The 16,383-nt window shown below is 45.7% G+C and overlaps 1 protein-coding gene across 1 annotated transcript in view; it reads right to left on the reverse strand.

The window, feature by feature from the left end:
• The window catches only part of HIVEP1 (HIVEP zinc finger 1), a 152,873-nt gene extending 146,436 nt beyond the window's left edge, over positions 1 to 6,437 (reverse strand). Inside the window, 2 exon segments of the mRNA XM_030928858.1 lie at positions 3,224 to 3,366; positions 6,316 to 6,437. Coding sequence (XP_030784718.1) covers positions 3,224 to 3,263 — 40 coding nt within the window. The 5' untranslated portion in view covers positions 3,264 to 3,366; positions 6,316 to 6,437.
• Between the last annotated feature and the right edge of the window lie 9,946 nt (positions 6,438 to 16,383).

The following is a 16,383-nucleotide window of genomic DNA, read 5'->3' on the forward strand; positions in this document are numbered from 1 at the left end:
GACTGAATTCAACAAAACCACAGTCCTACACAGTATACAGATCACCCATCAAGTCAGACACTGTCTCATTTATGTCCCCAATTTGTTTCCTGCCCTTAACCTAACAATTCTTCTTATACTTTTTCTACTAAAGAACCTCTAGGAGCAAAAAAGTATACACTCTATCTCCTTATGAAAGTAGTCTGTGCAGGCCTAATTTTCAAATCCATGCAAACTTTCTCTACTCTTCCATGATAGATCCTGGTACTGCACATTTTGACGCTTGTCTAATACTTTAATATGTGTATACGTGTCCACACACAGACAAGTATATGTATTTTTCCCCCAAGTAAAATTCACATTCCTGAAAGATACATGTTACCCTGTGGCTTTGCACATCCGTAGGGATATATCTGTCCCAGCAGGAGAATCAAGAATAAATCAAAGAAAGATTACATTCTAAGAGGTGAAACTGCCATGGAAGCATAAGAAAAATATAATTTGAGAAAGTATAAGGTATCTGTCTTTTAATACTGACTTAATTACAAAGCACAAGACAAGTATTTCAGACTATTCCCCCCAGGAAGCCGAAAAAGAGGTGATGGGTTTCCTGAAAACTCCTGAGCTAACGGCAGAAACAACAGGACAAGCTGGGCTGTGACTGCTCTTCTGGTCTCCCAATTTCCTCTCCCCGCATTTCTTATCTCACCGCATTAGAGATGTCTTCTAGTAAAACAAAGCAGTGGATCACAGGTAGGGCACAACAAAGCTGATTTTTCAAACTGTCACAATGAGATATTAAAGACACGCTCAAAAATTAATCTCAGTAGCTGACAGTTACCTGCTTACTCTAACCCCCACATCACTCCCAGGGTCCTCACAGACATTGTGAGAAGGAAAACAGAAGTTTCTATGTGTCACCACTTAGCACCATCCTCTCTGTCCCTTTGCTTACTCAGGGTTTCCCAGGGGCACCTAGAGTTTCACTCCCATTCCCCACTGCTGATTGAGCTACACTGGCTCAGAAGCCACCTCTTCCCTGAAGTCGTCCCCTTCCCCATCAGAAGTCCCACTGAAGTGGCTTTACTATGCTTACTAGTTCTAATCTCTTTCGATCTTTAGTGGCTGAGAGTTCTTAACTACCTTAGTCAAGCAACTTTCTAGACTCTCACAGACAAGTTAGACAAATTTATTTCAAGTTCTCTTTGAAAACTCTAAAAATATCTTAATTTCAGGAAAGAAGCAAGTTTTCTTACGAAAACTTTTAACTCTACATATGAAATGTAGGCTCAAATCTGAAGGCCTTTCCTGATCTGATTCCTCCTGATTCTCCCACTCCAGTCTCCTGCCTCTCTGTTGCCCTCGTCTCTCCTGAATAGAACTTGTCATGCTGTAGAAATGGAGAACAATTTAAAGTTGCTCAGAGTCCCCAAGTTACTTCACAAGCTCCTACCCCAGGATGAAATGCACTCACTTTGCCTCGTCAGCTTCGCAGATAATTTCCCAGCCTTAAGAACCAAATTTAGGTGTTAACTTTCCTTCCCTAAATCATAATTCTGCTTGACTCCAAACTGCGCCCCCTACAATGGAGACAAAATAATGACTCCCTACCTCTGTGGAATCTTCATAGTGTTCATTTCTCACCACAGGACATAGTTATATGTTTCCCTATCACTTCTCCATACTCCTTTTGGGATCTGTGTTTTATCATCATTTTATTCCTATCACAGGAACATGAAGTACATGAAGGTGGTAACAAACATGTGCTGAGTTGAACATTTATTTGATACAGAAAGGAAAAGAGCCTATGGCCTGCAAATCTGCGTTTCTCAGGATAGTCATTTTATTTAGAATGTTATAAATATATATTTTAAATATGAAAAATGTTTAATATTTATGACCTAATAAATAACACCTTCAGATCAATCATGTACTCCTTCCTTCAACAAATATTTGGGCTGCCATTAGCTGCCAGAAACTGTGCTGGGCTAGGGCTGCTGCGTGCCTATATGCTGCACTTGTGCAAGCTAGAATAGGGTGCCCTCCCTGGACAGATAAAGCAGGGCCCATGATTCCAAATGCCTACCTCAGCTGGCACCCTTGGGTCTGGAGGCTTTTCCTACAGTAACAAATGAGAGTGAGCCTCTAGGGAGTTTAGATTCTAGTGAGGGAGACAGGCAAACACACATTCAATTTTCAACGTTTTCTATATGACTGTAAAAAATCTGATTTCCATAGACTACACTTAATGTTCTCATGTAAATCTCCACCTCACTGAACACTGGTTACTATAATCATCAATTTGAACTTGGGCTGAGGCATCCGCCTGAGGCAACAGAGATTTCTAGACAGGAAACAAGCACTATTTCCAGATTCACAGAGGCCATAAAATTGACTACATTTTCAAAGATCACCTTATGGTAACTAGTCAAATTGATTTTACCAAGAAACATTTCAAATTAATCTATTTGATTTTTAAGTCACTTTTCCCCCTACATATGCTTCAGAATTTTTTTTTTTTTCTGTAATGGTAAATATTTCATAAAATACCATACTCAGTTTGGAATTACTGCTTTAGTAGTTCTTTTTTTAACACTACTACATTCTTATCTCCTGAAGTTTAATATAAAAGATAATTGCTATTCACCATTGATAAAACACACGCGAACAATACAAATCTTTTTAAACATTAAGCAAGAATACACTTACTTTTCTAAAAGTATTCGCGGTTGGTGGAAAACACACATCTCTATGTGAAATGTGTTATCATATACACATTTCTGACCCACTACTTCTTTGTGGAAAATAACTTAATTTGCCTCTGGCTTCTGCAAGTAACGGTCTGAGTGAATGCCTGCAATTCTCTTCACTTCTTATCTTGTTACTCTAACTGATGGAGCAGTACAAAAATAAACCTCAAAAGAACTATGGAGGAGGAATGGAAAAAAAACATAAAATTCATAATGATCCAGTTGGTAATACCCCATCTAATGGTCTGGAAGGAAGGCACTGTAATTTCATCAAATTCAATTAATTCATTCAACAGATATTTATTACATATCTCCTGAGAGACAGGAATTGTGCAGGACTTCATGTGGAATTGTTCACGTGGAAATGAACAAGAGAAACAGAGCTCGCCACCATGCAGGGTCAACATCTAACAAACTGCCATTCCCGTCACCAAAGAGATACTTTACTAAAAGATTTACCGCAAGCCTTACTTCTACTTAATGCAAAGCCTTACCTCTTAGATTTCTGGGATGAATCTGTTTAGTTCGAGGCATCTTCTTTGAATCAGGGGCTTCTTTTTCTTCTTAAAAACTCTAGATAAAGCAAGTCACCAAAAGGCAGCTCCATAAACTCAACATACATCAATTAATCCATGTGCTAAAAAAAGAAAACAAACAAACAAACAAAGAAGCACATTTTACTACCTCAGACGAGAAAGATACTTTAAAAGTTATTGCCTAGCAGGGCACTAACCTAAACTCAAGAAAAAGTAACCAAGCTGGGCACCACTGCAAAAGATTACTCACTAACTTTTAATTAAACAGAGGTCATTTTGTCAATATCTGGGACTTCTCATTAAGAAAATAGAAAAAAATCACCGTATCTTTATCCCACAAGAGTAAAAAAACTCACTTTGTGTTTTAAAACGACAATACCAGGAACAAGTAAAGTACCACATCAGGCTACAGAAGGATTATGTTATGCATATATAGTAAATCTGCCCATTCATAGGGGCAGGGACAATGTCTTGTTCATCTTGTTTTAGTTAACTCAGTAAATACAAGGGGTTGCTACTGTGGCTGCTCCAGTTATTCAAGACCTCTAGGTTCATGGTAGGACCACACTTTCTGCCTCACTGTGTTTCCCAGGAACGTGTGCGGAGTTGTAGCTCACGACCTGTGAGTGGATGAGACTCCACTTCCAGGCTAGAGCATTTAGTTATTATCACAGCCATGATCCTCCAGAGTTCTCTTGCTGCCATGGGATCAGGACTGCTCCAGACAGCAAATCTGACACCACCACAAAGTCAAGCTCTGGCTAACCCATGTGATTGCACAGCATATGCCAGAAACACTTTCTTGTTTGCTTAAGTGAGGTTTCAGAGTTATTTGTTACTGCAGCATAACCTAGCCTGTCCTGACTTACACATTTTAAAACACAGTGATCTGAAATACAACAGGCCAAGACAAGAATGACCCAAAACAGGATCACCTATCTCCCCAAATCAGCCACCTCAGATTCTTCCACAAGATTCTCAAGGCTCTTAAAGCTGAAATTTTAACTTACTGCAAGAAAACTGGTAAGCAAAGCCTACTGTCACTGTTAAACATGAAACAATGTTTAGTCATTAAGCAAAGACACAAGAATAGAACAGTAGGGCTTAAAGCTTTTGTTATATGTGGTACTGTACAAGAGAACACTTATGAGCACCTACTATGTGCCTACGTACTTTCTACACATTCCCTAATTTAATCTGTTAACTAGGAACGTAGCTATCATTTACTCATTTTACAGATTAAAAAAAAAAAAATAGGAGGATAAGTAACTTGTCCAAGATCAGCAACTAAAGAATGTAGTACTACATGACTCAGTTATATCCAGTGCTTATTTCTTTTGTGGAGCTGATAACATCTACTTTCAGGATTTCTTTCAAGAGGCACAGCAAGTCATGACTACTTATGTTGGTGTCAAACCAGAGTGGGTTCAAAGCCAGGCTTTACCCCTTACTGCGTGGCCTTGTTCAGGTTACTTATCCTCTCTGAAGATCAGATTTCCCAACTGTAAAACTAGGAAATATTATCCACCTCAGAAGGTTGTTATAAGGACTAAACTAAACATTGTAGACGCTTTGCCTGTCACACAAAAACGCTGAACTATTAATTCTCCCTAAGAGAGCCTATATGGGAAGAAATGCGTCTAACATCCCAGTATAAGGTTTTAGAAATTTATGGTTTCATTATAGCAAAGAAATAGAAGGTAAAGAAGGTAACAATTAACTTCAGTATTATATCCCTGATCTGGCTGTATGTCAGCTCAGCACAAAATTATTTGCAATTTTTAACTACATGGGAAAATAATACAAAAAATGATGGTCTATTTCATCTAGCATTGTGCTAAGTGATCTATAAAACATATGGTTTCTCAACTCCTTGCACCAAAGAAACATCCACTATCTAATTCAGGAAGGTTCTGATTCAATTTTGATACACATCTGTACCAAATAAATTGTATGAATGCTTAATACGTTCCTTATTAAAGCTTTTAAATGGTAACGATATTTGGAAGTTTTTAAAGCGTGAACTCTGACTGTATAATCCAATCATGTGATCCCATGGGATCCGGAGCATAAATGTAAAATATGCACATTCCCTGTCCGTAAAGGCTTTCTGCTACCCCGTTCACCGCCTACCCACTATCCCTAGCTGTCCATCCCCTGTTTAAATCCTTGTGGGGGTAAGTGGATATTTCTAAAGACAGCAGCATTGTAGCGACTAGGACGAGTGATAAACCGTTCCTTTAAGGGAAAGAAAGAAATTCTACATGGAGCAAAAACATGACACGATCAAAAAGCGTAAAGACAGTTGCAAGGAGAAAAAACATGAATGAATGTGGAGGGCGGAGCCTGGGAAAACCCCTCTGCAACGCTGCACTGAACAAAGCGCTTCGCATGCCAGGAGGAGGGGGGAATGGAAGTGCCAGCTCAGGAAGGAGCCTGGAGTGGATGCAGAGAGCTGAGGAGGAGGAGGACGAGATGAGGCGAGCGCGGCAGCCCTGAGACTCCTCCTCGCCGCCAGCGCCGCCGCCGCCCCCTCCCCTCTCCAGCCAGCAACTCCTTCCCGAGCCCGACCCCAAGGCGAGCCCGAGCCGATCCGCGCCCCAACCCACCGCCCTCTTCCCAACTGCTGCAGGCGCGCACTCCCAACCCGGAAAGAAACTACCCAGGTGGCCGGGAGTAAACAGGCACTTAGAGCAAAGAACGAAAGGGAAAGAAAGCCACAAAGCCGGGAGGTTGGGATGCCGAGGCCTGGTCTCCCTCACCCCCCACCCTCTTGCAAAATGCGTCTGCGGCTGGAAGGCGACTGGGGAGGCTGGGTCCCTCTGTACCTGCTCGGCTCGCGCGGGGCGAGGGCGCCCAGAAGTGCCAAGTGTCTCCCGCACGCAGCCATCCCCTCTGCAAGGTCGGCGGTTGCACACACACGCACACACACACACACGCGCGCCCGCACGCCCCCCGCCCGCCGAGGGGATGTGCTCCTGCCCCCCTCCCCGCTCCGCCCCGCCGCCCTCCCCAGCTGCAGCGCCCCCGCCGCGGAGCCCGCGCCGAACCTGCTGCCAGGACGCCCGGCGGAACCGCTGCCGCTGCAGCCGGCCCTGGAGCTGCGCTGCTGATGGCGGCGGCCGCGGCTCGGGATCTCCGCGACCCCCGCGCGGCGGCGGCGGCGGCGGCGCCTGGGATCCCTCCTTCACTTGACAACCCCAAACACAAACATAACCTCCTCCGGCGGCCGCCGCTCCCGGGTCCCCGGCTCCGTCCGCCACCCCGCCGCCGCCCAGCAGCCGCCGCGCTGAAGGCCGGCGACTGGCGCTCACACCACCCAGCGCTGAAATATTAAACAGGGGAGCGGGCCGGGGGGCGGGGGGGGAGCGCGGGGCGCGCGGGCGGGGGCCGCAGCCGCCGGGCTGAGGAGGCGGCGAAGCTCGCCGGCGCCCCAAGCCACGGCATGATCGCGGCCGCCAGGGAGCCGGGCAGCCGGGCTGGGGGGCGCGCGCCACGGCAGGGCGGGCGGGCAGACCCTGGGGCCGCGGGGCCGCGGGGCCCGGGGCCGGGAGGACGAGCGCGGGCTTTACCTCTCCCCCGGGGCAGAGTAGGGCACGTTTAGCGTCTTTGGGGCCCGCGGGAGGAACGCGGGCCGGGCGGCGCGGGGGAGGCAGGGCGAAGGTCGGAGGCTTTCCCGCGGGTGGGCGGGGCGGCAGGGGATCCCCGGGGGCGGGAGGAGGGGAGGCCGCGGGCGGCGACGCGCGGGCGGGGGAGGGGGCGTCCCCGTGGTGGCTGGGGTTGAGGCCGGGGCGAGGGGCGGGGGGACGCCCAGGCGCCGGGGCCCAGCTGGGCCGGCGCGGCCGCCAGCTCTGCCCGGAGGTAGGGGCAGGATGGGCGCCCGGCCCGGCACGAACCCGGAGCCAGTGCCCCGGGTCTCCCCGGCGGGGCGGGCCCCAGACCGCGCCGGCCCCGCCACCCACCCGCCGCTTCGCCCCTCCCCGCCCCGCCCGGCCGAGCCGCCGCAGGGACGGGAGGGGGGAGCGGGAGGAGGTGGCGGCGCGGCCCGGGGGGGAGGGGCGGGGTTAGGGACGCGGGGGGCGGGAGCCAGGGGTCGCGACGCCTGGGGAGCCAGCACCCGGCGGGGGCGGAGGGGCGGACCCGGCCAGTCACGCGGTCCCGGGAAGGCCTTGCCGGGTCGCTCAGTTGGGGGCGGTTGGTCCGGGAAGAGGGGCGGGGCGGGCGGGGCCGTAGTTTCTCTTTACCGTCTCTTTACTTTCTACAGCAGGATGTGGGCCGGCCGCTGACGTCATGGGGTCTCCCGGCCCCGCCCCTCGCCCGGGCCGAATGGGGGAGGGGGAGGCTCAGGGGCGGGGGGGGGGACCCCAAGGGGGTTTCCTCAGCAACGCGTAGAAGGAAGGGGAAAGTCATTGTGAAACTTGAAACTCATTAACTTTGAAAAACAACTTTTAAAAAAACGGAGGGGGGCGGGGTGTTGGTTTGGAGAGTGGAAGGGGACATATTATTAACCCTGAACTGAAACCACTTTTTGGTGGCGGATGTTCTATTAAAAGAGCGAGGAAAGCCAAGGTTATTCCAGAGGCCGCTCCAAAGCCCCGCTGGTGCTTCCCAGTGCCGAAGCTGCGAGCGCAATTAACCCCTGCCTGACAACCTGACAGCTTATAGGGCCGACCCGGGAGGGGACTTCGGGGACAGAAAAGGGGGTGCGGGGCTGGTCGTCGGACACGGGCTCCAGGGACGCAGAGGAGAGCGTGAAAGGGGAAGAGGGAGTAATTAGCATGAACCAGGGTGTGACCCCGGCTGCTAGAAAGCAGTAGAGGAAGCAAGGAGTGGAAATCCATGGCAAAGCAGTGAAGAGAGGCTGAACCGGGGTAACGAAGAAGGGTTTTCAGGGTTGGACCTAAAGAACGTTCGCAGTTTGGGACACAGAAATTCAACATGTCCACCTCAAGAAGCAGGCAAAAGTGGCTGGTTTAACGGGCCACCTCAAACTTGAGAGGAATAAGGTGAAACAAAACTGATGCAAAAAAAAAAAAAAATCCCTGATGAAACTAAACTGTTTTCCCCTTTTAAGGAATAAAAATGCTAAACGACCATACACCCACTAAGACAGCTGGCCATCTGTGCAAACTTGAATTATTTTGTTCCCGTGGGCTTCCATAACGACGTCTAGGTTTTTCCTGCTAGAGTTGACCCCTAAAATTCCCCCGAGGAAATCGTACCTCTGGCTCATTTGAGCTAAGAAAAGCTCAAACCACCAGAATGGGAATGATTAAAAATGGAATACTCAGTAATGGCGAGTGTGTAGCCAAAAATAATATCATGTAAAGGGAGAAATATGCCTACTACAAAGTAAATTTGGTTACAAAAGCAAAGATCATCCAACTGTGTACATGTACAATTATGTCTAGCATACTAATGCTAACCCTACAATGAAATAATGCAATTTTTATTTTCACTGTGATAAAACCATCTCTCTTTTGTGAAGTGAAACGATATCCAATAGGTTGCAATCACCAAAAAAGTATATAATGTAACTTCCCAACTGGGTTATTTGAATCAAAAAATAAACATGCGTTTAACTTGAACGTATAGCTATTAATCTGTCAGGAGTAAGGTAATTTGATAATGAGTGGAATTTGTATCACTTCGGAAGTGAAAAATGCTAACTGAATGAATAACGTTTAACCCAAGAATTGTTGAGCACAACATACTGTCAACACAATGTTTATGTAGAATTCAGCATTACTACGAACTTTCCAACAAAACGTACACGCAATTTTGAATTATAATAGGTAAATTTTGACATTTCAACTATTTCCTTGAGCAGCAAACAGATATTAAACTTTTATTTGAAATATATACAATACAGAATAGTTTCCTAGTAAGTTTTTGAATTTTCTAAATGCAGTTGTTTTCCTAATTCTGCCTTCACTTCTTCCTAGATATCAGGATGCAGGGAAATCTGGCTATACTATAAAGTAGCTTCTTTAGGCTTAATTGTTTTGTGGCAAATCCAATATATTTTCTCAAAATGTATCAAATAAACAGAGCGTGGGAAAAAAATGAAGCAGAGGGTGAATGTAGAGGATGAATGTGAATGGTAAACTGCAGTTTCAACTGTCAAAAATCCTGGGACAATGCGGGAGCGAGTGACCATTCTCTGCCCCCAAAAAAGAGGGGGCTCCAAGGGAACCATTTCTCTATGCCTCCATCCCCACCGGCCGCGTGAATGCTTCTGGAGCCCCCCTTGGGGAAAGTGGGGTTCGAGGGAGGACAGTGTCACTGAAAAGCTCAACACACGTTTTTCTTGGCGAACAGTTTGGAGAGGGCACAAAGTCCACCCCGGCCCCGCGTCCACTGGGCCCGCGCCACCCTGCCCGCCCCCGCCGCTGCGTCCCCGGCTCCGGTTCCCACGCGGCCGCCTGGCCCGGCCCGGCTCAGGCTCCCCCCTGGCGCGGCCCCGCGGCCCCGGCCCTCCGCCCAGCGCGCGGCCCGGCAGCGCCGCCGCCACCGCCACGCGGAGATCCCGGAGGTTCCTCCCCGCCGGCCGCCGGGTCACGCCGCCCGTCCCTCCCCTCGGCCCTCCGCCCTCCGCCCTCCGCGCGTGCTGGGCTTTCCCGTCCACCGGCCGAATCCCCTCCTCCTCTGGACGACCCGGCGACAAAACCTTCCCCGCACGCCCTGCCAACTCTGCCCCACGCCCAGGCTCTTCCCAAGCCAGGCGTCAGACAAAAGAACCGAGAGAAAAACTTACCCGAACTGCAACGCAAAAGTCTGATCCAAAGCTTCCTGGGTTTAACTTTTAATTTTAAAAACAACAAAAGCAGAAACCAAAAGCCTCCTAGGTTGGAAGTGGGCGTGAGAGGAAATGCTAGAGGGAGGCGCTTCATTCCCCGGGCTGCCTGTGCCCCCCTTTCTGGCCCCTGCCCGGGGCTTTGATGTTATCTAGTGCACCGCCTCCATCGGTTTCTACCTTGGGCTCTGCGCCGCTAAGATAGATCTTCCGCACTTCATATGCAGGTTCTGAGAGAGGCAAGCAGGTAGTCGCGGCAAAGGACCCACACTCCTTAGCCCCGCAATGAAAGAGGAACATTTGCACAGGCTTTCCGTTGCTACCTGGACTGAAATGAACAATACCCCTCTAGTGATCCTGAAGACTTGCACCATGTGGTCTTTCCTGTTAGACGCACAGAGGGAGGCCTCCTACATTAGATTCATTTTCCCTCCACCCGTAGCACAAACTTGTAAGATGGTGGTGGAGTGTGTTTCCTGAGGCTTTGTTCGGGTTTTAGATCTCAGTTTGGAAGGTAAATATTACTTCCCTTCTGAGACAGTCCTGCAGCCTTGAAGAGACAAGAATAAACCTCTAAAGGCAACAAATTCTATAACATGCTTCAATACACCATAAATTCCCTTATGGGTCGAAATATCCGCACACCTTTCCCCTCACATTATGGAAAGCTTGTAACTGTTGATTTTCTCTTGTTTGGACACTGGCAGACACTGGATATAGTTTTTCATTAGGTTAGCAGTCTCGGGACCATCACTAACAAAGCACTACAAAGGATTTTTTTTTTTTAACAGATTAGTAATAAAGAAGGATGGCAGTGTTTAGCAAGCAGGCTTACCTGTGCCTCCACTTTACACCAACAGAAGCTTGTGTTCAGGCCTTGCCCTCTGGGAGATTACAAATTAATGGAGACAGGATAAACACATGGAAAAATACCTAGAGGGAAATAAAAGATATAAGAGGCTTATAAACAGAGCCAATTAAAGTTATACAGTTATTTACATGATAGCTGAGAGGCTTCTGCTTGAGTAGAAGACAGGGTGAGCAGAGTCCCATCCTGAGGGTGAGTTCTCAGTGGGATATTGAAGGAGAGAAAGTTCACGATTTGGCAGTGGTGGAAGTACAGCATTCTAGAGGAAGGAAATAACTGGAAGGTGAGAGCAAGTGAACTGTGTGTGATGGTTTTTCCACCGAGAGCAGAAAGTCTAAGCAAATGGGAAGCAAGTAACACCCACACCAGGACACTTTTGAGAATGAAAGGGAAGGTATTAATAATTATACTCAGGGCCGGGCGCGGAGGCTCACATCTGTAATCCCAGCACTTTGGGAGGCCGAGGCGGGCGGATCACAAGGTCAGAAGATCGAGACCATCCTAGATAATATGGTGAAACCCCGTCTCTACTAAAAATACAAAAACTAGCTGGGCGTGGTGGCGGACGCCTGTAGTCCCAGCTACTCGGAGGCTGAGGCAGGAGAATGGCGTGAACGCGGGAGGCAGAGCTTGCAGTGAGCTGAGATCGCACCACTGCATTCCAGCCTAGGCGACAGAGCCAGACTCCGTCTCAAAAAAAAAAAAAAAAATATATATATATATATATATACACACACTCAGATGAGAGGTGTACACCTGGATTGCCCCAGGGCCAATGGGAAGGATGGGTTCTCTGGTAATGAACTAGGAAGACAGAATGCGCAGGCAACAGGCAACCAGAGAAGAGCCTACTCAGTCATCATTTGGAAAGAATTAAGACATGATATTACAAACAGTTGGTAGCCATTTGGAGACATCCGGCCTGAGAATGGTCTTTTTAAGGACAGTTATTGTTACTGATGGATTTAGGATCAATATGGAGGCTGGTTACAAAAACTGCAGTAACATTAGCAGTTGTAATAATGGTAGTGGTAGTGATTAACAGTTATCGAGAGCTTACGACTTGCCATGTTTTCCTATATGAACTCATTGAATCCCTGCCATAAACCCACACTGTAGATGAAGCAACAGAGGCTTAGAAATACTACATAGTCTTCCAGGAGCTACAGAGCTGGTAAATGATAGAGCTATGATGGGGATCAAGAAAATATTCAGATGCTCAAAGTTTAAAGATTATATTTTGTGAAAACCAGATTTCAATAACTTTATAATATTCTACATCAATGGAGCGAATAAGAAAAGGGAATTTTAAAAAGTTTTTCAAATTTCAATGTGTCATGAAAATGATGGTCATCCTGGCATGCTATGAGGCTTAGGGGAAAGAGGATAAAATGTCTTTAATTTTAGCCATGTCTAGTTTTTAGAAAGATGATTTAATTCACATTTATGCCAGTACTGATACTGTTACCTGTAGGAGACATGCTATTAGAGGAAACCACGTCTCATTGAAAAGCCTCTCTTTCAATGACAAGTAATGACAGTTTAATGGGTAGTATTTGGTGTACTATCTGTAAAGAGGGGAAAGAAAACTAGATGTGATTGATACTTGCAGTTCCTGAAAGAATTCCTCATAAGCTATGTCCACAAGTGGCATACTGAGGAACCCTAGAAGAAGAATAGCATTCAATGAAAATGACCCAACCTTATCTGTAATCTAACAAGGTGGTATTTTTATTACAGTGGGCCCTGAGCTAATACAGTGTCCCACAGTTCTAGAGGCTGGGAGTTCAAGATCAAGGCATCAGCAAGTTTGGCTTTCTCTGAGGCCTCCCTTCTTGGCTTGTAGACTGCCACCTTCTCTCTGTGTCCTCACATGGCCTTTCCCAGATGTAGTGCATGTACAGAGAGAGGGAGGAAAAGAGAGAGAAGGAGAGAGAGAATGGGCACACTGGCTCTTTGGTGTCTCTTCTTTTAAGGTCGCTAATCCCATTAGATCAGGACCCCACCCTTATTACCTAATTTAACCTTAATTACCTCCTAAAGACTCTATCTCCAGATACAGTCACGTTGGGGGTTAGGGCTTCAACATGTCAATTGGCATGCTGGGGGAACAAATCAGTTCATAGCAGATACCAAGAGTATATTTACATAGAATTGTAGATAGAGTTGATGCCAGTCTAGGAAAGGGGCTTGTCAGTTGCTTGAGGAGGAGCTGAAAGACTTCATTCTAGACTTTCTTATTTCCATGAAGAATTACTCCTAAATAACTTGTGTAAATATTCTTTCACATTTTTAGTAAAATGGTTCTCCAACTTCCTGTGGAAAGCTGTCTTGGTGCACACCTTTATTGCGCTATAAATAAAGTGATTTTGTCGATTGCCGAAGGATTTAAGGGTCTTATTTTCCCCATTGTAATCACAATCTGAACACAGGTAAATTAAACATGATCTGTCCTATCTCAAGTGTGGATACCCCTTCCCCTAACCCATAGTCTCCGCCTCATCCTTCCATTAATTTCCTTTATAAAATTGCACAGTCTACACTTACCTTATTGGTTTCCATGTTTATTATCTCTCAACCCTCCACTAGACTATGAGGGCCGTGAGTTTAGTGGCCACGCTTTGTTCCTCTCTGTCTCCCCAGCACCTAGAACAGTGTTGAAATAAATGTGTGTTGAATGAATGTTGTAGTTTGAGGCCTGCTCACCTTCCAGTTTAGTTGCTAAGCCTTTCATATCAGTAGGCTAAGCCTAACTGCTTTCTTGCTTTTGCATTTTTCTTTAAACATCCTTTTTAAAATTTCTGGATTCAAAGTTATTATATATAACAGAGTTAAAGGGGATCTGCTCATTTTATAGACTGGGAAGCCAGTATAAGGAGTAGTCATATGAAATAAATGACAGCATCACCAGCTGGTTCCTGGCAGAGCTTGACTAGAGAGCTCCCAGTCCATCCTCCCTCTCCCCTTCTTCCTGCTCCCAATTCCTTCCCCTTTTATGCCTTTCGTAATTCTCATCAGAAACTCCATTGCCTTTTGCTTGCTCTTAATCTTCATTCCTAGATTTTTTAAAAAGTTTCTTCTTTTTTTTTTGTGTGCATGGCTTAAACATGTAGTATGGATGGAAGGAAAGAAGGGAGGGAGGGAAGGAGAGAGGGAAAGAGGGAATATATGTGTATAAAATTAAGAAAACGCCAGGCACAATGGTTCACACCTGTAGTTGTTGCACTTTGGGAGGCTAAGAGGGGCCAGTTGCTTGAGCCAGGAGTTTGAGACCAGCCTGGGCAACATGGGGTAACCCTGTCTCTAAAAAAATACAAAAATTAGCCAGGCATGGTGGTGTGCACCCGTAGTTCCAGCTGCTTAGGAGGCTGAGTTGGGAGGATCCCTTGAGCCTGGGAAATCAAGGCTGCAATGAGCTGTGATTGCACCACTGCACTCCAGCCTGGGCTACAGAACGAGACCCTCTCTCCAAAAAAAAAAAAAAAATTAAGAAAAAATATGGCAGAGTAAGGGTTCAAAAAAGTGGTTTATAAGAAAAACTATGAAACATGTACTTCTGGCTTATTCAATCCGCATTCCTTACCTTTTCTTTTTGAGTTGCTATAATATTTTATTTAAAGAGGGTTAAAAATCAGGCATATTTTCAGTGACTAACAGAGAACTACTTAGTAATATTCTTCTGCCCTAGAGAGAACTTACCAGTTCCAGAGTCTCCTACTAATAAAGAGTATATATTATGCACATACAAAGAGGCAACATCGTGACTAAAAGCATGGGCTTAAGAGCCAGCAAGCCTGGGTTGAAGCCCAGATCTGCCAGCTGCATAATTTGGGGCTATTTTTTTGACCTTCCTGTGCCTCCATTTTCTGATCTGTAAAGTAAATGCAATTGGAGTCTTCACAGAATAGCTGTGAATATTAGATGAATTGATGTTTGAAAAGTGCTGAAGACCGTGCCTATCACATAGTTACAATGATCCCTCAGTGTTGACCAATGCTTTATTACATGTTTCGCACCAGACTAAGTGTGCTTTTACATGTGTTATGCTTTAAACCTTGAAATAAGTCTCTGGAGACTTATCCAGAGAGGACCTGACAACCAAATCTAACACGATCCTCGATGGGATCCTGGAATAGAGAGAAGACATTAATGGAAAAACTGTTGACATCCAGATAAAGTCTGGAGTGTAGTTAACAGTGATGTCCCAATGTCAATTTCTTATTTTTGACAAATGTATCCTGGTAATGTAAGATGTTAACAATGAAGTAAACAGTAAGGGCATATGTACAGGACTCTCTGTACAATCTTTACAAATTTTCTGTAAAGCTAAAATTATTCCAAAATGAAGTTTATTTTTTAAAAACACCAATAACCTGCTGCTACAGACACCATTACCCATGTGTTACTGATGAAGGAACTCAGGCTTGGGTTAAGTACCAAACCAAAGGTACAACTAGACCTGGCCTCACAGGGACCCTGATTGTCTGCAGAGAAGACCACACCCTAAATCCCTAGGCTACCCTACCACCCGGGAAGTCTGAGATTTCTTTTATATTCTCATTTGTGGCAGGCTGGGATCTGGAAAAGCAGGTGTGACCTAAACACAGTTATGAAACAAATAGTGTTTTTCCTTAAGCTCCATTTCTCTTCTTTCAGATTCAATTCCCACCCTGATGGCCTGTCTACTATAACCTGATTTCAGGTTTAAAAAAATCATATATGTACATATGAAAAAAAATACATGCACACATCTATGTATAATTCACCTTTCCATAGTTTCAATTACCCACCGTTAACCATGGTCCTAAAATATTACAGCATTTTAAGAGAGAGAGAGAGACCATATTCACATATGATTTTTGTTACAGTATATTGTTACAATTGTTCTAGTGTTAGTTATTGCTAATTTATAACTGTGTCTACTTTTTAAATTAAATTTTATCATAGCTATGTATGTATAGAAAAAAAACAGTATATATGGGCCAGGCACAGTGGCTCATGCCTATAATCCTAGCACTTTGGGAGGCTGAGCAGGCAGATCACCTGAGGTCAGGAGTTCAAGACCAGCCTGGCCAATATGGTGAAACCCCATCTCCACTAAATATACAAAAAAATTAGCCAGGTGCAGTGGTGCACACCTGTAATCCAAGCTACTCGGGAGGCTGAGACAGGACAATCGCTTGAACCCAGGAGGCGGAGGTTGCAGTGAGCCGAGATCGTGCCACTGCACTCCAGCCTGGGCGACAGAGTGAGACTTTGTCTCAAGAAAGAAAATAAAAAGAAATCAAAAAACAGTATATATATATATATATATATATAGAGAGAGAGAGAGAGAGAGAGAGAGGTTTTGGTACTATCTGAGGTTTCAGGCATCCACTGTGTGTCTTGAAACATATTTTATAAATGAAACTTGGAACTATTTTATATATATATATGTAGAAACTTTGTGTATCT

The sequence above is a fragment of the Rhinopithecus roxellana genome, chromosome 4, assembly GCF_007565055.1.
Source record: "Rhinopithecus roxellana isolate Shanxi Qingling chromosome 4, ASM756505v1, whole genome shotgun sequence".
NCBI lineage: Eukaryota > Metazoa > Chordata > Mammalia > Primates > Cercopithecidae > Rhinopithecus > Rhinopithecus roxellana.